General features: G+C 45.4%; 1 protein-coding gene across 1 annotated transcript in view; it reads left to right on the forward strand.

Annotated features, from left to right (window-relative positions):
• The window catches only part of CREB3L1 (cAMP responsive element binding protein 3 like 1), a 53,873-nt gene that overhangs the window by 26,973 nt on the left and 4,593 nt on the right, over window positions 1-22,307 (forward strand). Inside the window, exons 3-10 of the mRNA XM_012552618.2 lie at window positions 2,852-3,054; window positions 11,256-11,334; window positions 14,092-14,249; window positions 14,880-15,029; window positions 15,305-15,363; window positions 15,907-15,975; window positions 17,264-17,363; window positions 18,577-18,703. Coding sequence (XP_012408072.1) covers window positions 2,852-3,054; window positions 11,256-11,334; window positions 14,092-14,249; window positions 14,880-15,029; window positions 15,305-15,363; window positions 15,907-15,975; window positions 17,264-17,363; window positions 18,577-18,703 — 945 coding nt within the window. The remainder of the gene's footprint in view (window positions 1-2,851; window positions 3,055-11,255; window positions 11,335-14,091; window positions 14,250-14,879; window positions 15,030-15,304; window positions 15,364-15,906; window positions 15,976-17,263; window positions 17,364-18,576; window positions 18,704-22,307) is intronic.

A 22,307-nucleotide genomic window follows, 5' to 3' on the forward strand; every position in this document is an offset into this window, starting at 1 on the left:
CAGGGCTCTGAGCCACACAAATATAGGAGCCAGGCCTTGCCCCAGAACGGACAGCCTTCCCTCCTTTCTTCTTCCCTGCCCCAAACATGGCTCCTTCCACCAATCCTAGGAAGCACTTTCTCCTACTCTTGTTTGAACAAAAGGCTGGTTGTCCTGGGTGGCTCTGGGAAGGAAGCGTTTCTCCCACCCCACATGTTGCTAACTAGGGCCCTGCCTTACCTGACCCACCCTAGTTATGGCTTTGGGTGGTAGGAAAACCCAGTGGTTTTCCGTGATGCTCTGAGGTTTCTTGATTCGGCAGGACCCCCTATTTGACTCCTGTTGGCTCTGAACAATCCCTCGGGCCTCTTCCTGCAGCCCGTGTAAGGCAGGAAGGGACCGCTCTTCTCCAACCTGGGAAACTGTGGGCAGGACAGGGGTGTAGCCCATCCTGTGGCTTGTTCCAGCCCACGACAGACTTTCTGCTCCCCCGCCCTCAGCCAGCCTGGCCCAGCCAGGCTCCACTTACTACTCAGCCTGCCCCATACAGATCCTATTTTTAAAGTAATTTGTTTGTGGGCACCTTGCAGGGGGCAGCTTCCTGGAGGCGGCCTGGATGAGCCCTGTAATTTAGGAAAGCATATGGGTGTCCCTGGAGCTCGGGGGCGGCCTGTGGCCGTTCCACCTTCTGCCAATCCCTCCAGGAAAAGCCCGGGCTTGGGTGGAGGGGGATACGGGGCAGGGCGAGGCAAACATCCCTCAGCCACTTGGGCTTACCGCTTCCCCAGGAGGCCGGGCCTTAGGCCCTAGGAGCCGGGCTTCCTTCCGTCCCCCACAAATGCACCAAGTCTTAAAGCTCCCACTGAGGAAGACCAAGCTGGTCTCGTAAGGGAGCTAGCCCCTAGAGGAGTCACCCTAAAGCCTCCTCACCAATAAGTTGTAAGAGAAAAAAAGCAGGAGGCTCTGAGACTTTTAAATCCTGCAGGATCATCTGTCTGACTCCTAACCAGGACAAAGATTCCAATACAGGCTCATAGACTAGAGGTCAAGGGGCCTCAGAGACCACCCATTTCAATTCCCTCCATTTATAGACAGAAGATACACTCCCACTGGGGGCCACTAGGGACTGAGGGGAAGGCGGAAACAGACTCGGGGTAGAGAAGGGGAGCCCACCCAGAACTCAGCTCTGTCCCACAGGAGCTGTGGAACCCTAAGTGGAACCCTATGTAACCCTTTCCTTGTTTGGACCTCATTTTCCTTATCTGTCAGACAAGGGATTTGGACTTCACAGCCTCTAAGACCTGGCATCCCATAGAGTAAATATAGCATTGTATGTAATATACTATAGCTGCTGGTATTTAATATAATCTAGTCTAATCTAGAGTAAACATCCCATAGTTTATAGTTCTAAATTTTATATGTGTACACACACACACACACACATACACACACGCACGCGCACACACACACACGCACACACAAAGAGGGAGAGAAAGAGTACAGTATATAGCCCAGCTTCTTAAACTGTGGTTTGCAACCCCATATGTTGTCTCATAACTGAATGAGGGGGTTGAAAAATTATAATTTATTATCAGGAAATGTTTGATTTGTCTGCCCATTTTAGATACCTGTATACCCAGAGTCACATAAAAATTTCTCAAGTGAAAAGGATGACGAGTGGAAAAAATTTAAGAAGTCCTGTATATAGTATATAGTATATGGTATAGTATAATATATAGTTTGTAATATTAAGCAAATAGAGTACATAGTATAGTATATAATCTGCAGTAAATATAATCTGTAGTAAACATAGTATAGTATATATTTATGGTAAATATGGTCTAGTTTAGCATATAGTCTATAGCAAATATAGTAAATAGTAAAAAAAATAAAATAAATATAGTATAGTTTAGTACATAGTCTATAATAAATATAGGATAGGATATAGTAAATATAGTATAATATTACATAGATACATAGTATATATGTACATAGTATACATAATATATACATACATATACATAGTATAATATTATATACATATAATAATACATGGAGTATAAATTATAGTATTAAGTAAATATAATATATAGATTATATAATCTATAGTACATATAGCCTAGTATATAGTAAATGTAGGATAGTTGATTATATGTCTATAGTAAATATCTATACTTGTCTCTATGTCTATATGTCTATAGTAAATACAGGCATAGTCTAATAAATGTAGGATAGTACATAATTTATAATAAATATAGAATACATGGTAAATATAAACTATATAGTATAGTATTCAATCCATAATAAATATAATATAGTTGAATATAGAGTAAATATAGGATAGTATATAACCTATAATCAATATAATATGCTAAGTACGTAACCTATAGTAAAAATAGTAAAGTATACAGCATAGTGTGCTAATAAATAGTCTATAGTAAATATAGGATAGTTTATGATCTATAATAAATATAGCATAGTATATAGTATAGTATGTTAGAATATAGGCTCTATAGTAAACACAGTATAGTATGAAGTCTATCATAAAGTTAGGATAGTCTATAATAAAAATAGTATCATCTAGTCTGTAGTAAAAATGCTTAACACAGTGCCTGGCACATCATAGACGCTAGGTAAATGCTACTAATATTATTATGATTATCCCCCACATGCAAAAATGGGAGATTTGTAAGCATTATGTAGTAGAAAAAGCACTGAAATTAAATCCCAACGTCCATTTTTGAAGAGCTGTGTGACCTGAGACAAATGATTCCCCTTTGTCCCCACCCTGTGCCTCAGTTTCTCTATCCAGAAAGGGAAGAAAGGAGGAGGCAGCCTGATCTCTAAATCCTACCAAACCCTTTCTTCCCAGAGCTGGAACATGGAGCATGGGCCCTGGGGCATAAGCTATGTGCCATCATGGTGAAACAGGAGCAGAACCTGGGGCCCGAGCCACCAGGAGACCAGCTGGCCGCCCCCTCACCAGTTGTGGTCCCAGGTCCGGTCAGCAGCGCCTCGGCCGACATGCCGATGTTTAGCCTCGGCCCGCTCCCCCGGCTGCCCGCCCCCCACGAGGTGAGCCCCGGCTTCTGGGCATCTTCCCAGGTCCCCTTGCTGGGGAACAGAGGTATTTGTTTGTGTGTCTGTCCACGGGAGAAGGAGGGATGTGCCGTGAGAGGAGGGGACCTGGCCTGGGAGGGAGGCAGGAGAGTAGGAGTCAAGTCCACACTCCTATACTTATCTGAAGGTCACTGAGTATATTCCTCTCCGCAATCTTGGGATAAAACTCCATTTCACAGATGTGGAAACTGAGACTTGAAAAGTGGAGGCAGCTCAAGGTAGATGGAGCTAGGATGCAAATCCAAGGCCAGCACTCTCTCCACTAAGTTTCCAGCCCCTTGGGGCCTCAGTTTGCCTCTTCTGTAAACTGGAGGTAGAAGTAGACAAGATTTCTATGGTCCAGCCCAGCTCAAATGACCCGTGGTTCTCTGTGGAGGCTGGAATAGGGGAACTCTAAGGTTTTCTTGATTAGTATCCCAGATTCAGAGCTGGACCTGAGAGGCCTTCTGGCATCATTCCCTCATCTTACCCAAGAGAAAAAGGACCAGAGAGAAGGAACTTGCTCAACGTTACAAAGATAGTCAATATTAGAGCTAGGATTTGAATCCAGATCTTCTGACTCCCCCCCCCCCCAATTCTGGACTCTTTCCACTGCCTCACTTCTGGTCTTCTAAAGGGCTTGATTCTTGAATCTTGGGTGATTAAATTTTCCTTCTCTTATCCCTATTTTTTGTCTGTAAAAGGGGGGGGATAATCCTTTTCCCACAAAGGTGCTGGAGGAAAGTGCTTTGATAAACTGTAAAGTGCTTTGGAAAAGTGAACTCTGATTATCGTTGCTGGAGATGGCAAGCTTCTGCATGTGCTCTGGGGCAGTGAGGAAAAGTTTTGGAAACAGAGGAAACAGTCTCTTGGACACCTTTCTGAACCCTGAGCTCTGGAAAATGCATCAGATGCCCAAAAAGACCAGGCAGAGTCATTGAAGACATTTAGAGAGTGCTTTAAAGGTTGCAAGATATGAAAATACATGACCTCATTTGAACCTCACAATAACCCTCCAAGATAGCAGTTATTATCCTACTCATCCCCATTTCACAGATGAAGAAACTGGGGTGAGGTACAGTGAATTCAAGATTTGGCTCTGCCTTTATTTCTTGGGCAAAGGACTTTTCCAATCTAGAGAGGCCTCAGCTTCCTCATCTGCAAAATGGGGGGATTCCAGCTCTAACTTAATGACTGAAACATGAGTGACTTGCTCAGGGTCACACACAGCTCATGAGTGCCCAAGTTTTTCTGATACCAAATTCATCCATCTTACTTAATGGATTATAATATCCATTCTATCCATAATGGGGATTATTGTCTCCATTTTTCCAGATAAAGAAACTGAAGCTCGGAAAGGGGGCATGAAATAATCAGGAACATATAGCTAGTGGTAGTGATAGAACCGTTATATTTAGAGGGGACCTGACTCATATTACCCCTATTTAATCTCCACAACAACCCTGTTAGTATAAGTATCATTATCTCCATTATGCAGATAAAAAAAACTGAGATTCAGAGAATTATTATGTGCTTTTCCAGGATCCCAGGGCTTGTAAGGGGTCTCTTGTGGCACCTTTCCTAGTCTTGGGCCCAGGGCTCTGGGAAGATCTTGATGATCAATTATTGGTTAAAAAGCTAGAATACAGATTCAATCCCAAATGTCCCAGCTCAACGTCCAGTATTCTGCCCACTGTATTACATTTTATGCCCTCTGGGAAAGCCTCAAGGAAAGTGTCTTCGTGTGTTGCTGAATGATGTATACAAAGGGAAAAGCAAGAGATTTATCACTATTTTTTGCTGATGAAACTTTTTGGAAATCTGGGGAAGTTTATAGACTTCTTAGAATACTGTTTCTATTTATTTATTTTAATCAGTACTATTATTTTAAATCAGATTTTATTTTTTCTGTTAACAAAATTGATTTTCTTTCCGTCCCAGATAGGGGAAGAAAAAACAAAAACCTTGGGACAGAAATACATAGTCAAGCAAAACAAACTCTTTCATTGGCTGTGCCCAGAAACATATGTTTCATTCTCCATTCTGTGTCAGAATGGAGGGTAGCCTACTTCATAATCTGTCTTTTGAAATCAGGCTCATCATTGCGTGAATCAGAGTTTTCATAGCTTTCAAATGTGTTTGCCCTAGTAATGTTATTGTTACTGTTTAAAATGTTCTCCTGGTGCTGCTGTTTTCACTCTGCATCAGTTCATCCAAGTCTTCTCTGATTTCTCTAAAACCGTCTCTTTTATCATCTCTTATAGTACAATAATATTCCATTGTATTAAGACTATAAAACCGTGCAAGTCCTTTGATCCAGAAATATCACTGCTAAGTCTATATCCCAAAGACATCCAAAATATAGGAAAAGGACCTCTTTGGGATTTTTCCCCCCTTTATTAAAGCTTTTTATTTTTCAAAAGATATGCATGGATAATTACTCAACATTAGCCCTTACAAAACTTTGTCTTCCGATTCCCCCTTTTCCCCATCCCCTCCCCTAAATGGCAAGTAGTTAAGGACTCTTTGTACAAATTTATTTCTTTATGATGGCAAAGAATTAGAAATTGAGAAAATGTCCATCAACTAAGGCACAACTGAACAAGCTGAAGCATATTATTGTGCTTTGTGACAAGCAGAAAAAACCTCGAAAGACTGCTATGAACTGATGCAAAGTGAAGTGAACAGAACTAGGAGAACACTATATACAGTAACTGAAATTTTGTATGATGAAGTACGGTGAATGTTTTAGCTATTCTCAGCAATACGATGATCCAAAACAATCCCAAAGGACTAATGATGAAAAATGCTAAAGAGAAAGAACTGATATTATCTGAATACAGACTGAAATATGATATTTTAAAATTTTTCTTTATTTGTTTCTTTTCTTTTATTTGAGTCTTCTTGTACATGATGAATAACATGAAAATGTTTTAGATGATTCTTCATGAATAGCCTATATCTGATTGCTGACAGTCTAAGGAAGAGGAAAGGCGAAGGTTGAGCGGGAAGGATAGAATGCAGAACTCAAAACTTAAAAAAAAAAATCCAAATCTTAAAAAACTACTTTAACATAAATGGGGGAAAATATATTTTAAAAATTAAAAAATAATATTACATTATATTCAAATATCATAACTTGCTTGGTCATTGCTCAGTTGATGGAACCACTTTAGTTTCTGGGGTTTTGCCATCACAAAAATGAATAGTTAAAAATATTTTTGTGTATGTGAGTCTCTTTCCTCTTTCCTTAATCTCCTCTGAATAAAGGTGCACTGGTGGTATCTGGGGCAAAGGATATGCACAGTTTAGTGACCTTGAGGGCAGAGTCCAAATTGCTAGAATTGTTCACGGTTTGACCAGCAAGACCTGTTTCTCCACAACTTCTCAACAGTTTTGCTAATGGGATAGATGGGAGGTGGAACCTTGAGAGCTGAATTAATTTACATTTCTCTGTTACTGATTTGGAGCATTTTTTCATGTAGCTATTGATAGTTTGGATTTCTTCCTAGAAAATTGCCTGTTTAATATATTTTAATATTTAATATATTTCTACCACGTTTAACATGTATTGGACTCCTTGCCATCTAGGGGAGGGAGTGGGGGAGGGAGGGAAAATTGGAAAACGAGATTTTGCAAGGACTAATGTTGAAGAATTGTCCACACACATGTTTTGAAAACTAAAAAGCTTTAATGAAGAAAAAAATGAAAAATTTTAAAAATTAAAAAAACACCTTCCCAATTTAAAAAAAAAAGAAAGAAAATTGACTATTTCAGGGTCCTCAAACTTTTTAAATAGGGGGCCAGTTCACTGTCCCTCAGACTGTTGGAGGGCCGGACTATAATAAAAACAAAAACTTTGTTTTGTGGGCCTTTAAATAAAGAAACTTCATAGCCCTGGATGAGGGGGATAAATGTCTTCCGCTGCTGCATCTGGCCCACGCTGTAGATTGAGGACCCCTGATGATCCTTGGACTGCTTATCAAATATGAAATGGCTCTCATTCTTATAGATTTGGATAAGTTCTTGGAAATGAGACTCTTATTAGTGAACTTGCTGCAAAGATCCCCCCTCCCCATTATACTTTTCTTCTAAATTTACTGCATTGGTTTTGTTTCTAAATATATATAATTTCATAATCAGATTCTTCAGAATGATTTTAATGAATAAAATAAAATACAGAGGATCATAGAGGAAAGCAATTGTATCAAAATATTTATCAGAAAACATTTTCTAAAAATCATGGACCTCAGGGTAAGAACCCCTTTTCTAAGTCTCTTTTAGAACTAAGCATCCACCTTTGAATTAATTTAAATTCTGGCTGTATTTAGTGACAGTGCAAAATTTATTGACTCCATAATCAGAGGAGCTGAGTTCTAAACTCACCACTGGCATAAACCATCTGTGTGACCCTAGGCAAGTCATTTTCCTCTTTAAGCCTCAGTTTTGTAATCGTAAAATGTAGGGGGATGTTACATAGCTTCTGAGGTCCCTCTAAATTTTAATTAGTGGCCCAAAGAGTTGTTGGATATATTCCAAGGAGTCTATAAACTTAGATGGGAAAAATATTACATATGTATTTCAATATAATTGGTTTCTCATGTAATCCTATGTTTTTTATGCTTTTAAAAATATGATCTTGGAGGCAACTATGCACCCTGAAGTCAGGAGGACCTGAGTTCAAGTTCAGCCTTAAACACTTAATATTTACCAGCTGTGTGACCCTAGGGAAGTCACTTAACCCTAACAAGAAAAAAAGCAAGAAAGAAAGAGAAAAAAGAGAGAGAGGAAGGAAGGAAGGAAGGAAGGAAGGAAGGAAGGAAGGAAGGAAGGAAGGAAGGAAGGAAGGAAGGAAGGAAGGAAGGAAGGAAGGAAGGAAGGAAGGAAGGAAGGAAGGAAGGAAAGAGAGAAAAAGAAAGAAGAGAGAGGGAAAAGAAAGGAAAAGAAAAGAAAAAAAGAAAAAAAAAGGAAAGAAGGAAGATGATTCTGAGAAGGGGTCCATCCCTATGCTTCACCAGATGGCTGCCCAAGGAGATGGGCACAAAAAAGGGTTGAGAACTCCTCTGGTAGCGCCCCACACCTTTTCATCCTTTCACTCCCCATGCAAGGACTGGATTCGCATTGGGTTATGTAGGAATTCCCATTTGGAGACAGGCTGGACTAGTCGGTCCCGGAGCTCTCCTCCAACTCAAACTCTGTGATTCACTAATTCCATCCCTGCTACCTAACGGGCTGTGTGACCTTGGCAAGTCACTTCCTGGGTTTCTGCTTCCTCATCTACAAAAGGAGGGAGTTGGCCCAGACTGCTAAGGTTCTTTCAGTAATTCACCTTCCCTTTCATTAAACGCCCGCCCCCCAACTCCTTGCCAGGGACCAGAGCGCTCCACAGAGGGCGTCGTACCATGAAAACTCATATTATGGCTCAAAAGATGGAAAACTAATGGTTCTTTTAAAAAAAAATGGGACCAGAAGGCAGTGCTTCTGCAAATAGTGAAGGTGGGATTTGTAGCCACCCTTCCTCTGTGCTGGAGGCTAGCCTCACTCCCTACTTAAAACAAAGGCTTCACATCCGTCTTGAGTCTGGCCTCTTGGGGTGCAGACTTGGAATGGGCTGTAGGGGTCTGGCCCCTTAGGGGCAGACTCAAGTGGATGTGCAGGGAGACAGCTGCCAACTGGCTGAGGTCTGGAGATAGCCCCAACGTGTTTCTCTGTTCCCTGGGACCTGGCTGGATTTGAGCCTCCCTCCCTGTGGTTTCACTCCCCGCTGCTCATCAGACTCAGGCCAGATGGAAAGGACTCCCAAGCTGTGTTTGTGCTGGAAGCACCCCCCTTCACCCCAGCTCCTCCTTCCAACCACTCACCCCCACCCCCACTTTGGGAGGATTTCAGCTGTCTCTTTGTATCTTAAGTCTCTGGGGAGAGTGGGGGGGGGGGTTGCAGAATGAGGAAGGGGAAAAGAGGAGGAAAAAGCAAAGGGGGAAAGAGAAGGAGAGGAGGTAAAAGCAAAGGGGAAAAGAGAAGGAGAAGAAGAAAAAGCAAAGGGGGAAAGAGGAGAGGAAGAAAAAGCAAAGGGGAAAAGAGGAGAGAAGGAAAAAGCAAAGGGAGGAAAAGGAGAGAAGGAAAAAGCAAAGGGAGGAAAAGGAGAGAAGGAAAAAGCAAAGGGAGGAAAAGGAGAGAAGGAAAAAGCAAAGGGGAAAAGAGGAGAGAAGGAAAAAGCAAAGGGAGGAAAAGGAGAGAAGGAAAAAGCAAAGGGGGGAAAACAAGAGAAGGAAAACACAAAGTGGGGAAAAGGAGAGGAGGGAAAAGCAAAGGGGAAAAGAGAAGGAGAGGAGGAAAAAGCAAAGGGGGAAAAGGAGAGGAAGGAAAAGCAAAGGGGAAAAGAGAAAGGAAGAAAAAAAGAGGAAAGAGGAGAGAAGGAAAGAGGAAAGGAAAGGAGGGGAGAGATGAGGAGGGAAGAGAATGGAAAGGAATAAGGGGAAAGCAGAGAGAGAGAAGGAAGACGGGAAGAGAGGGGAAAGGGAAAGGAAGGAGAAGAGGAGAGAAAGTGAGAAGGAGGAGGAAGGAAGGGGAGAAGTAAATAAAGTAGGGAGAGAAGGGAGGGAGAAAGGGGGAGGTAGAATAAGAGGAAAGGAATGAAGGGAAAGAAAGGAGAGGATGGAGGAAGAAAGAACAAAAGAGGAGGTGGGAAAGAAAGGAAGGAGAGAGGGAGAAGGAGAGGAAAAGGGGGAGGGGAAGCAAGAAAGAAGGAAGGCCAAGAAGAGGGAGGGAGAAAGTGAGGGAGAATTAAAGAAACAGAAGGGAGGTGCAAAAGAACCAAGGGAGAGGGAAGAGGGAAAGAAGTCAGATAAAGAATGAAAGGACAGGAAAGGAAGAAAGGAGGAGTGAAAGAGAGAAAGAGGGAGAAAGGAGAACAGGGAGAGATTGTGAAGAAGAGAAAGACTGAGGTCAATGGGACAGGGAATGGGGGAGAGGAAGGACAAGGAGGGAGAAGGAAGGAAGAAGAGGGAGGGGGCTGAAGAAAGAAGAGAGGAATAAAATGCTCTTCAATTAAGCCTAAGCCACAGTTTATCAGAAACATCTGTGAGGGCCGGGGGAGCCAGCTGCTCGCAGGATGAGGCGAAGGCTTTTTAGCTCTGCCTGGAGCTCCGTCCCGAGGAGAGGAAGCCCCGACCCACCCTGAGAAATGAAGGGTCAAGTCCCGGGCCCCTGAGCCAAGGCGTACACGGGAGGAACACATAGGGAGGGGACGTCCTAGGGGTTCTCAGGCTCCCCATCTCTCCTTCTTTCCCCCTCGTGCTCTCAAAATCCCCCTAGACTCATGGGCTCTTCTTCTGTCTCCCCCAAAATAAAAACAGGGAGAATTGGTGGGAATAGGGATGGAGGCAGGAATGAGGCAATAATCTGGGGCCAGCTCCGGGAATTAGAGGCAAGGCTGGCCCTTTCTAGTTGATCCCTCTGCCACTGGGGACCTCAGTCTCTTCATCTGTAGAAAAAACCTCAGAGCATTGTACACGGCAACAACAAGATTATGTGATGATCAACTGTGGCTCTTTTCAACAATGGGGTGATCCAGGCCAATCCCCATAGATTTCTGAGAGAGCCATCTACAGCCAGAGAGGACTGTGGGACTGAATGTGGATCACAACATAGTATTTTCACATTTTGTTAATGTTGTTGTTTGCTTATTTTTCTATTTTTTCCCTTTTTGACCTGACTTTTCTTAGGCAGCATGATAAATATAGAAATAGCTTTAAAAGAATTGAACGTGTTTAACCTATATTGGATTACTTGCTGATTAGGGAGGGAGAAAAATTTGGAACACAAAGGTTTTGCAAGGGTGAATGCTGAAAACTCTCTTTGCGTGGATTTGGAAAAATAAAAAGTATGATATAGATTGAAAAAGGAAAAAAAAACACCTCAAAATATGTTAGGGTTAACCCTGACCTCTTGGAGTGGTGAGAAAAACACTTTGTGGACTTGAAAGTGCAGGTGGAAAGAGTCCTGGGTCAGGGTTCCCAAGGTGACTCTGCTATTTAGCATCTGCGTGACCTCAGTTTTCTCATCTGTAAAATGAGCACATGAGTTAAGAGACGAAGGTCTCTTCTGCCTCTAAATGTACTTACACTCCTGTAAGTTTGAAATGAGAGCTGTGGCCATGATGATTGTTCCTTTCTCAGGTCCCAGGAGAGATGGCACAGACACCTGTGATCAAGGCTGAGCCCAGGGAGGTGAATCATTTCCTCGAGGTGCCCACAGGTAAGGGGGTACGGGCCCAGCTGGTTCAGAGAAGATGTTGTCGGCCCCGAAGCCCCTCACCATTCACCACTGTTCTTTTCCCACAATCCCCTAATATCTGGACAACCAGGAGTGGGCAGGAAAAACCACTGGCTCACCCCATGTATCGAATACTCTTCCTCTGGCCTCAGCTGCTAATAATTCTTTACTTCATCCTGACTCAGCTGGACCACCACCTTTTATCGCAGTTCCCCTGGCGACCAATGCCCCCTCCCCAAATTCCCTTTTTTTTTTTGTTCATTTTGTGGCTAGAGCACTGGGCCTGGAGTTTGGAAGATCCGAATTCAAATCCGACCTCAGACACTCACTAGGCGTGTGACCCCAGACAAGTCACTTCACCCCTGTTTGCCTCAGTTTCCTCATCCGTAAAATGAGCTGGAGAAGGAAATGGCAAACCACTCCAGGATCTCTGCCAAGAAAACCCCAAATGGGGTCATAAAGAATCAGACTGAAATCATGACTAAAAAATGACTAAACAACAAGATTTGTAAATACTGTGTGTCTCCCCCTCCACCATAGAATCTAAACTTCTTGAGCACAGGCCTCTTTTTTAGTCTTCCTGTCCTGGAAAACTGTGTAGGACACAGGAAGCATCTAATAAACAATCACTTATCTGTTGGTCAGTCAGAGGACACTCGCTGGGTCAGGCTCTGCTACTTCTCAATGACTCTGAACAAGATTTCTCACCTTCCTAGACCCTGGTTTCCTCAGCTGTAATGAAGAGGGTATCGGATGCCTAGGTTTTGGTTCAATTCATCGATTAGGTGCCCCCTCCATGCCAGGACCCCTTTACTCAGCCATCCTCATTCTCTAGCAATTCTGCCACCTTATTCGAATGAAATAATGTTTGTAGAGACCTTAGAACAACGCTTGGCACAGTGAATATATAAAAATGTTAGGTAATAGTAATATAGTTAATAGTGGTGGTGGTGGTGGTTCATGGGAGGAAGAGGAGGAAGAGGAGGAAGAGGGAACTGAGTTCCTTAAATCCTACAACCAGAACTCTCCCCATCAAGGTTATTTTTTTTCTGAACTATCTTAGTCCTCCCTGGTATGTGAGGTGCTCTAGACAGTTCTAGACTCCCCCACCCTCTCATGTACTCTTTTTGTTTAGTCGTTTTTCAGTTGTGTCCAATTCTTCATGACCCTATTTGGTGTTTTCTTGACAAAGATCCTGGAGTGTTTGCCATTTCCTTCTCCAGCTCATTTTTCAGATGAGGAAACTGAGGCAAACAGGATGAAGTGACTTGCCCAGGAGCACAAAGTCAGTAAGCATCTGAACTTGGATTTTCTTGACTCCGGGCCCAATGCTCTAAGCCACCGTGCCAGCCAGCTACCCCTCATCTACTACTTTTTCCCAATCCACTTAGATCTTTCCTTTGTCTCTGGCCTACTGGTTTCCTATTCCTATTCCTATTACTAGTACCTGGTTTACTATTTAACCATTGAAAGAAGTGGATGAAAGGATATTCCAGAGAAAGATCTTCAGAGACATCCCTCATTCTAAAGTCCTTAGGAGAAAGCGTTCCCATTAGGTGTCTGGGAAAATCCAAATCCTCTCTGTGTCTTGTTCCCTGGGCATTTGAGGCTTGGCTTTCACCCCTGATGGGTGCAAGGAAGTATTTGTTGAGTATTTCTGGGGATCCCTTCTAGCTCTAAAACAGTGGTCCCATGAACCTCTTCACTTCACAAATGAGAAAATTAAGGCCCACAAAGCATGAGTGACCAACCTGAATTCACTTATTCTCTGAGGGCTTAGAAGCCCAGGATTCCCAGAAGCCCTTTGGGAAAACTCAAATGCAACTTTATACTTTTCTCCACTGGGTGTCCACTAGAGGCTGAGCTCAGGCCCCTACAAGCATTTATTCATTACCACCCATGTCTGAAGCGCTGTGCTAAGTGCTGAGGGTACAAATACAAAACTGAAACCCTCTCTACCAAGGGCATTGAGGTAATGAGCAGCCAATGCCCCAAAGTCAATGAACTGCATTCTGGGTCTTAAAACAAGCAGTGTGCTGTCATCTGAGAACAAGAGCAGCTGGAAAACCCTTATGTCTTCAGGGAATCGTTTGTTCATATGGATCTTGCCTCAGATCTCCACGACAAGGGCCAGCACCCTTGGCAAGCACACATCTCCCTGCTTTAGGTCCTAAACCTCAGTAACTGGAGAGCCGTGGAACAGAGTTGTCTCTGGGGCTACATTTGCCATTGTAGTCTTAGCCCAGGAAATACCTTAACCTTGATTTAAGGCTGAATTTTGTCCCTCCGATGCAAGGCCCGGTGTTGAATCCCTTCTCAATGACAGTCAATTGTATGTGAACTAGCAAGGGCATCTCCTTCAAGATAGTGGGAGTCACTTGAGAAAGACAATGAGAAATTCATATAGGAGAAATGGAAAAGACCACTGTCTAGGCTGTGATATACTATAGTGGGATGACCAGTACGGGTACATACCCGTACTGGTCATATATACACACACACAAACACACATACATTCTATCAATACATAGATAGACAAATAGATAGATAGATAGATTCTATCTCCCCTGATAAAATGTAACTTCTATGCCATGGGACATTGTTTGAATTGGGGACAAGATCCCAGTAACCTGTCCCTGTGATGTCAGATCTGGGGGTGGGGCTGGGGGAACCCAGTCCCCCTGAGGTCAGGGCTGGGAGCAGGGTCACGGTAATCTGATTTCCCTGGACTTTTCTCAGATGACTTGGTCCAAATGCCACCGACACCCCCAAGCAGCAATGGCAGCGACAGCGACGGTTCACAGAGTCCCCGATCTCTGCCGCCCTCCAGCCCGGCCCGGCCTACAGCTCGTTCATCTGCAGCCATCTCTTCCTCTCCCCTCCTCACCGCCCCACATGTAAGGAAGTAGGGAGCTGGGAGCCATGGTGGGAGGATGGGATCCTGCCAGTGGGGAGTTGAGTCTTTTTGAGGAAGGAGATGTTTGAGTTAAGATGAAATGAATGTCCCTGTCCTCTTCCTTTCCCATGACCTCATGATATTCCCCAAATGAAAAACCATTAGCTCTGGAATGAGGGGCTTTGGGTTCAAATGCTCTCTGTTACTTACTACAAATCAATTTCCCTCCCAGGGTCTCACTTTCAGGTGGGTAAAATTGAGTGATTTGACTAGATGGGCTGTGAGGTCTCTTCTAGCTCCCCTCTGGGATCTTCAGAGCATGGGGTTGGGGGGGCTGCACTGGAGACTGCCGCCATTTCTTGTGGTATCTGGAGCACAGTGGGAGATAGGGGTGAGGGAAGAACAGAGATCTCTGATGGACAGGTTACAGGAGGTGGCCGCCAAGAATGGTCCTGCCCATGGAACGCCTTGGGTGTTCCTTCCTCAGCCTCCAAGATATGAGGGTCAATGAGTAACATTAAAGCATGAAGCGCTTCCTTGAATACGAATCTGATTTGGGGTCCCAAGGCCAAGGGTAAGATCAATCTCTAGGAACCTTCTCCTGATCCCATCCCAAATTTGTGTCCTCCAGAAACTCCAGGGGACATCCGGGCCACTGCTCCTGACTGAGGAAGAGAAACGTACTTTAATTGCTGAGGGCTACCCTATCCCCACCAAACTCCCCCTCACCAAAGCTGAGGAGAAGGCCTTGAAGAGGGTCAGGAGGAAAATCAAGAATAAGGTATGGGGGGGCCTTCAGGCCCTGGAGGGTGTCCACTATCGGGAGAGTAAGGGGGACCCCCAGGAAGATCTCTGGAGCCCTGAATGCGAGGTCACAGAGCTGAGGCCTTCCCAGGTCACTCTCCTTCCTGGATCTTACTTCCCTCCTCTGTCAAGTGAGACTCTTAGACTGGGCCTCTAAGATACTTTGGCTGCCCCGGTGGTGCTGTGGGAATGGGAGGACCATCTAGGGCAACAGCATCCCAACCTCAGCCCCTGTGGCTTCCTTCCCACCAGATATCTGCCCAGGAGAGTCGCCGGAAGAAAAAGGAATACGTGGAGTGTCTAGAGAAGAAGTATGGCTCTTTTTAGTTCCTTTCTCTTCCACAAGGGGGGTGTTGAGGGGGGAAAAAAACCCAGTTTTGTTCATTGAAGAATATTATTATTGAGATTTTAAAGAAACAAGGACCTCTGGATTCCCTCTGGAAAGGGAATCCCTTGCTGCTGGGGCTGCGTGGTCTTACTTAGGGGTACTAGAAGGTCAAAGGAGGGATCCTGGGCTTAGCCAGGGATACCAGAGGGTCAGAGGTGAGATCCTGGGCTTAGCCAGGGATACCAGAGGGTCAGAGGTGAGATCCTGGGCTTATCCAAGGACACCAGAGGTCACACAGGGGAATCCTGGGCTTAGCCAGGTGCAGGAGGGTCAGAGGGGGGATCCTGGGTCATCTGAGGGGGGGATGGAGAAGGAAGGAGCCAGGATGAGAAAGGTTAGAATGAGAAAAGAAGCAGAAAAGAAGCAGCTGCGGGGCCCTGGGAAGAGAAGAGCAGGGATGGATGGTCCCAAGAGAAGCCATGTCTCCCCCCTAGCTCTGAATCTGGTGTCCCCTTGATCCCAACAGAGTAGAGACATTCACGTCAGAGAATAACGAGCTATGGAAGAAGGTGGAGACTCTGGAAAATGCCAACAGGTGAGCCGTGCCCCTCCCCGCCTTAGCCTGGCCTCCGTTGTTGCTCCTCAGGTTGGGCCTGACGTGGTCCCAGCTTGGGGGGCTGGGAGGGAAGATACAGCATGGCGCTGAGCTGCTTAGGAGGCAGGGTGAAGCAGTGGATAGAGTGCAGGGCGTGGAGCCTGGAAGACCCAGGGTCCAAATCCTGTTGGGATAGCTATGTGATCCTGAACAAATTTCTTGTCCTGTCAGTTTTCCTAGCAGTAAATGGGTATAATAATAGCAGCTTTGTTGTTTCTTATTCATTTTCCTGTCCTGACTCTCCATGACCCTGCTGGGGTCATGCTGGGGCATGACTTGCCCAGGATCTCACAGCTCCTAAGTGACCGAGGCCACATTTGAACCCGCATCTTTCTGACAAATAAATGTTAGCTGTTGTTATTATTATTAGGACTCCTTAGAACAGGAGTAGGGAGCCTGGGGATCTAATCTCCGCTCTGCCTCTGCCTAATGGATGACTTCTGTCCAGGGCTTTCTCTTCAGTGCCTCAGTTTCCCTATTTGTCAAATAAGAGTTTTGAACATTAGAGGGTTCCTCAAGGTCTAGGAAGGGACCCAAAGACTAAGGTGTAAACCTCCCTTTTCTCCTTCCCTTAGGGCTCTTTCTCCTCATATTGAGGGAAGGGGGACGGCAGAGAGGTCAGGTCCGCCTTCTGCCATTCACTAGCGGAGGGAGGGGAAGGAGGTGGAGGGACACATCCGGGAAGTTCACGCTGACCCTCTCGGAGCCCCACTTCTGGCTTAGTCTCCCGGCGGGGAGCACATTTCTGGAGCTGTGCTGCCACCTGCTGTGCACTTGGGGAAATTCAACCCCACCTGTACATGGCCAAGCTGAGGATGGGAGCCTTCAGAAACCGACTCCTGCCATTGCACAGAGGGCAAAACTGAGTCTCAGGAAGTGGTGAATAATTCGCCGAGGTTTCATTGTTTCGTTCAGTCACGGTCACCTCCGGGGACCAGAGCCCATCAATACTGCGCATGGCGGTGTCTTGACCGAGACTGGAGTAATTTGCCCTTTTCTGCCTCAGTTCATTTTACACATGAGGAAACTGAGGCAGACGTAGGTGAAGTGACTCGTCCGTGTTCACACAGTCTGAGCTGGGATTTAAATTCAGGTTTTCCTGACTCCAGGCTCGCCGCTCTATCCACTGAGCCTTCTAGGGACCCCTACCCATCGGTACTTAAACTCGGGTCCTTGAATTGGAGAGCACTGTCCCTCTAACCCTAACCCTCCGTTGTGCCTTCCTCAGAACTCTTCTCCAGCAGCTACAGAAGCTCCAGGCCCTGGTGACGGGCAAGCTCTCCAGACCTTACAAGATGGCTGCCACCCAGACGGGGACCTGCATCATGGTGAGTAGAGCCTGCCCTTCTTTTCTGCTCCTGGGTGCTTTCTCCCATGCCTCGGGCCCTCCGACCAGAGCCAGATTTCGGTCTCCAGGAGGCGGGCAAATACCCAGAATATTGGGCGACAGGGAGGTCCCAAGGCAACCAAGAGGGGGGGGGGGGGGATGTTTCCAAAGATTGACGATGCGTCCCGTGAGGGCAGTGGCGGTACCCATCTCCCCCTGGGTCAGTGCTCCTCCTCCCTTAAGTCGGTCCAGGGCAAGGCCTTTTCTGAACCAGACTAAACAGGGGTCTCTTTAGAGTGAGGGTAGGCAGACCCCACAGTATTTGTGAACCCAGGCCAAGGGCCCCTTCCAGAGGCCATCCTCCAAGTCTTTAATTCCAACAAGCAAAACCTTAATAAATTGCCGTTCCCTCCTATCCCAGGAAAAAGCCGGAAAGTGGGTTTTTGACAGAGAGCCTCGGGCAAAGGCTCCTTTATCCAGTGGTCAGGCCAGCTGGGCGGGAGCCATTTTGACCCTGCCAGCAGCTAGTTAGACTGCCAGCCTTCCCCTGGGTCCTGCAGCTAGAATTTAAGGTTATAGATTTAGGCTGGAAGAAACCTCAAAGGCCATTGAGTACAAACCTTTTCATTTACAGATGAGGAAACTGAGTCCCACAGAGGTAGAGTAAATTATTTGCCCACAACCAGTTAGTATCTGAGACAGGATTTGAACCCAGACTTACCTGACTCCATGTAGCTGCCCCTTATCTAACGGGGAGTCTACCTGCAGGTTGCCCCACAAAGAAAACTTAGCTGATCCCTTGTCTGTCACCGGGATGTAGTGCCTCAGGAGGCTACCAGCTTTGCCTCTTATTACATGGATGACCTGGGACAAGACGCCTCCTCCCTCTGGGCCTATTTTGTTCTAATTAAATTGGGGGCTGGAGGAATACTGGTCTTCTAAAGTTATGGGCATCAGGGTAATTCTTTTCCAACATTGCCCCACCTGGGGGTTGCCCCCACAACCCCTTGGATAGTGGCAGGGATACTCCCCGATCCGCCGCCCCTTCCCTGCCATTGTGCCATCGGCTCGGCTCTGGGAGGAAGGATGGACACCACCTGCATGGCCTCTCATCCCCGGTGGCTTCACCTCTGCCAGTGTAGATGGCAGTTTCTTCCCCGTGGTCCGCCGGGGCGGCGGGAGGCCGACCCTCACCTTCTCTCTCCGGTTTCCAGGTGGTAGCGCTGTGCTTTGTCCTGGTGCTGGGCTCCATCATGCCCTGCCTCCCGGAGTTCTCCTCCATGTCCCAGACGGTGAAGGAGGCTCCGCTCCCCGCTGCCAGCGTGTACACGGCCAGCCAGAGTGAGTGTCCGGCCCTGCCCGCCCTCAGCCCCTCGGTTGGGGTGGGGATGCGTCCCAGGGTCCAGGGAACAACGCTCTGGTCAATAAATACCGATTAAGCACCTACAGAGTGCCAGGCGTCGTGCTAAGTTCTGGGGATACAAAGGGACAAGCTGGTCCCTGTTCTCCAGGATCTCATGGTCTGATGGGAGAGAGCCAGTAAGGGTACAGAGCAGTTCTAGACTGAATAAATAGGAGATTGTCAATAGAGAGAAGGCTCTATCATTAAGGGGGATGAGGAAAGGCTCCTGGGAGAGATGGGACACACTGAACAGAACAGAAGACAGAAATGACTCAATAATTATAATACAGGGGAAGGTTAGATGCATGCAAGGAGGGGGAGGTCCAGACAGAGTGCTTTGGGGGGAATTCAAGGAGGGGGAGATAACAAGGGGGAGGCAGGGCTCTACACTAATTTGGGTGGAGGTTCCAGTGGACCATAAACTCAATATGAATCAACAGTGTGTCATGGAGACCAAAATATACCTAATGAGATCTTAAGCCACGTTAAGAGAAGCACGGGGTCCAAACATGACAGGTCCCTATACTTTGTCCTTAATCAATTTAGAAGTATTTATGGAGAATGAAACAATCCCAATGAAATAAGCTTACATTTTCACTTATTTATTTGTCTGTTTGTCTATTTATTTATTTATTTATTCGTTTATTTGTTTGTTTATTCATTTGTTTATTTGTTTGTTTGTTTGTTTATTGCTGAGGCAATTGAGGTTAAGTGACTTGCCCAGGGTCACACAGCCAGGAAGTGTTAACTGTCTGAGACCATATTTGAACCCAGATCCTCCTGACTTCAGGGCTGGTGCTCTATCCACTGCACCACCTAGCTGCTCCTAAGCTTACATTCTAATGGGGGGAAAAAAGCCCATGAACTTGTAGAAGTGTATAAAGTATAAATATAAATATATACAAAGTAATTATATATGTGTATACAGTATAAATACAAAATAATTACGTATACGTGTATACAGTTTAAATACAAAGTAATTATGTCTAAGAGTATGCCTTTTAAATATAAACAAAGTTATTAGGTATAAGTGATTACAGTAGAAATATAAACAAAGTGATTAGGTAAAAATGACCAGTATAAATACAAAGTGATTATGTATATATATGTATACATGTATATGTATGTCTATGTACAAAGAGTATAAATATGAATATGTACAAAGTGACCAAACCCAGGGCAGCCTGGGAGGGAAGGCCCCAGAGGCTGGGGAGCAGGATTTTGTGAGGAGGCGATACGGGAGCTGTGTCTTAAAGAAAGGAAGGATCCTCTGAGGTGGAAGGGAGAAGAGACGACATTCTAGCCATGTGGGTGCTCTGTGCGAAGGCACGAGCTAGCAGATGGAGCGTTGTGTCTCAAAAACAGAAAGTAAGGTAAGGGGAGGCGTGTGATGTCCAATGGGACTGAGAAACACCGCCGGGGAAAGCTCGTGGAGGGCTTTCCAAGCTAAACGGAGGGATTGCTGTTTTTCCATTTTATCATCGAGGCAGCGGGGAGAGGGAAGTGAGCAGCCGGACAGAGGGCAGAGCTTTGTGCCCATTCTGGGCCCCACATTTTAGGAAGGATGTTGATAAGCTGAGAGCATCCAGCCGGGCTCGGGGACGTCCGAGATGAGGAAGGGCACCAAGGATCTGCCACGGAGGGGTCTAGAGGTCACTTGGGGAGGTTACAAGAGCTGTCTGCGAGTACTGGAAGGGTTGGCAAGCAGGGAAAGGGATTTGCTTTGTACCACTTGACCCCACAGGAGCTACGGTGGGAAGAAGTTACAATGTGGGCAATTTAAGCTTGATGTCCCCAGAATGGACTGCTTGGAGGAGGAGTGGGTCTTAGGGGAAGGCTGGAGGACCTCGTGATGAAGGACAGTGTAGAGAGAGTTGTTGTCCGGGGATAGGCTGGGCTACGTGGCCTCTGAGGTCCCTTCCAATTCTAGAATTCAAGAAGTCTACAGTTTTTACCCAGAAATATTAAGAGTTTATGGAGCAGCTCTGAAGTCAGGAAGACCCAAATTCAGATCTGGCCTCAGACACTTAACACTTCCTGGTTGTGAGACCCTGGGCAAGTCACTTAACCCCAATGCCTCAGCAAAAAAAAAAAAAAAAAAGAAAAGTTTACAGAGGTAGAGGTAGCAAAGTGGTTTGATGGATAGAGAGCTGGGCCTGGAGTCAGAAAGAATTCAAATATGGCCTCATACAATAGCTGTGTGACTTCGAGCAAGTCATTTAATCCTGTTTGCCTCAGTTTCCTCAACTGTAAAATGAGCTAGAGAAGGAAATGGCTAAACCATTCCAGTATCTCTGCCAAGAAAACCCTGAATGGGATCACAAAGAAATCAACAGCGATAGGCTCTATAGCCTAAGGAACAGAATTTTAGGCAGGAAGTCAGTCCCGAGTTCAAATTCTGGCTCTGACTTTTATTAATTATGCAAGCCGAGAAAACTGAGTCATGTCATCAACGAGCATTTCAAGTCACAGTCTCTGCTCTCAAGTAGCTTATAGTCTAATTAGACAGCATACAAATGACTCTACACAAACTAACCATATTCGGGATGACTTGGGAATGATTCACAAAGGGAAAGCTCAAGAGGTCAGAGGCTTGGGAAAGGCTTCCGGGAAAGGACCTGAAGGAAACAGGGAAAGCAGGATGCAGAGATAGGGAGAAGAGCATTCCAAGCAGGAGAGAGTTCCCACAGGCAGGACAGGGAATATCTTATGTCCTCCTGAGTCCTAAGGCAGGTGGCCAGAATCACCGGCTCAGACCCTCAGAGAGAAGGTAGAAAAAGATCGGCCAGGAAGGAAGGGACCAACGTATAAAGGCCTTTACAGGTCAAACCAAGAAGTGGATCCTGGAGATGACAGGGAGCCACTTGAGTTTACTGAATAGGATACAACCAGAGGTGCACTTTAGTGGCTGAAAAGAGAACAGACTGACGTAGGGAGAGCCTGGAAGCAAGCAGACACCCCCCCCCAGTAACTATTCCAATAGTCCAGGGAGGAGGGGATGAGGGCAAAAGAGAGAAGGGGTTCTCTATGAGAGCTGTGGAGAAGAGAGACAACCAGAGTGACGACTGATTGGAAGGGGAGGGAAAAATAAGGAATCGGGGATGACCCTTGGCTTGCAAGTCTAAATGGTTAAGAGATTGGTGGTACCTTCAACCAATAGAGGTATTTGGAATAGTGGGACGGTTTTGAGGTAAAGGTGATTGATGAGTTCAGTTTTGAACGTGTTGAGTTGAAAATGTCTACCGGACATCCAGTTTAAGATGTCCAATGGGCCATTGGAGGTTCAAGATTGGAGGTAGAGAGAAGTTAGGACTGCTTAGATAGAGGGGATCAAAAGTGGCAAAGGTTTCAGAGAGGTCAAGGAAGATGAGGACAGAAAAACTGACATTAGATTTTTTTTTTATTATAATTCTGTTTTATTATGAAACTAAATTCCGTTATCAGAATTTAGCTATAGATATTAAATATGCACTTAATTAACAGGAGATATTCTACATTTGTAAATTCACAGTCTCAAACATTATTTGTTATACCAATCCCTGT

Source organism: Sarcophilus harrisii, chromosome 6 (genome assembly GCF_902635505.1).
Source record: "Sarcophilus harrisii chromosome 6, mSarHar1.11, whole genome shotgun sequence".
In the NCBI taxonomy this organism is placed as follows: Eukaryota; Metazoa; Chordata; class Mammalia; order Dasyuromorphia; family Dasyuridae; genus Sarcophilus; species Sarcophilus harrisii.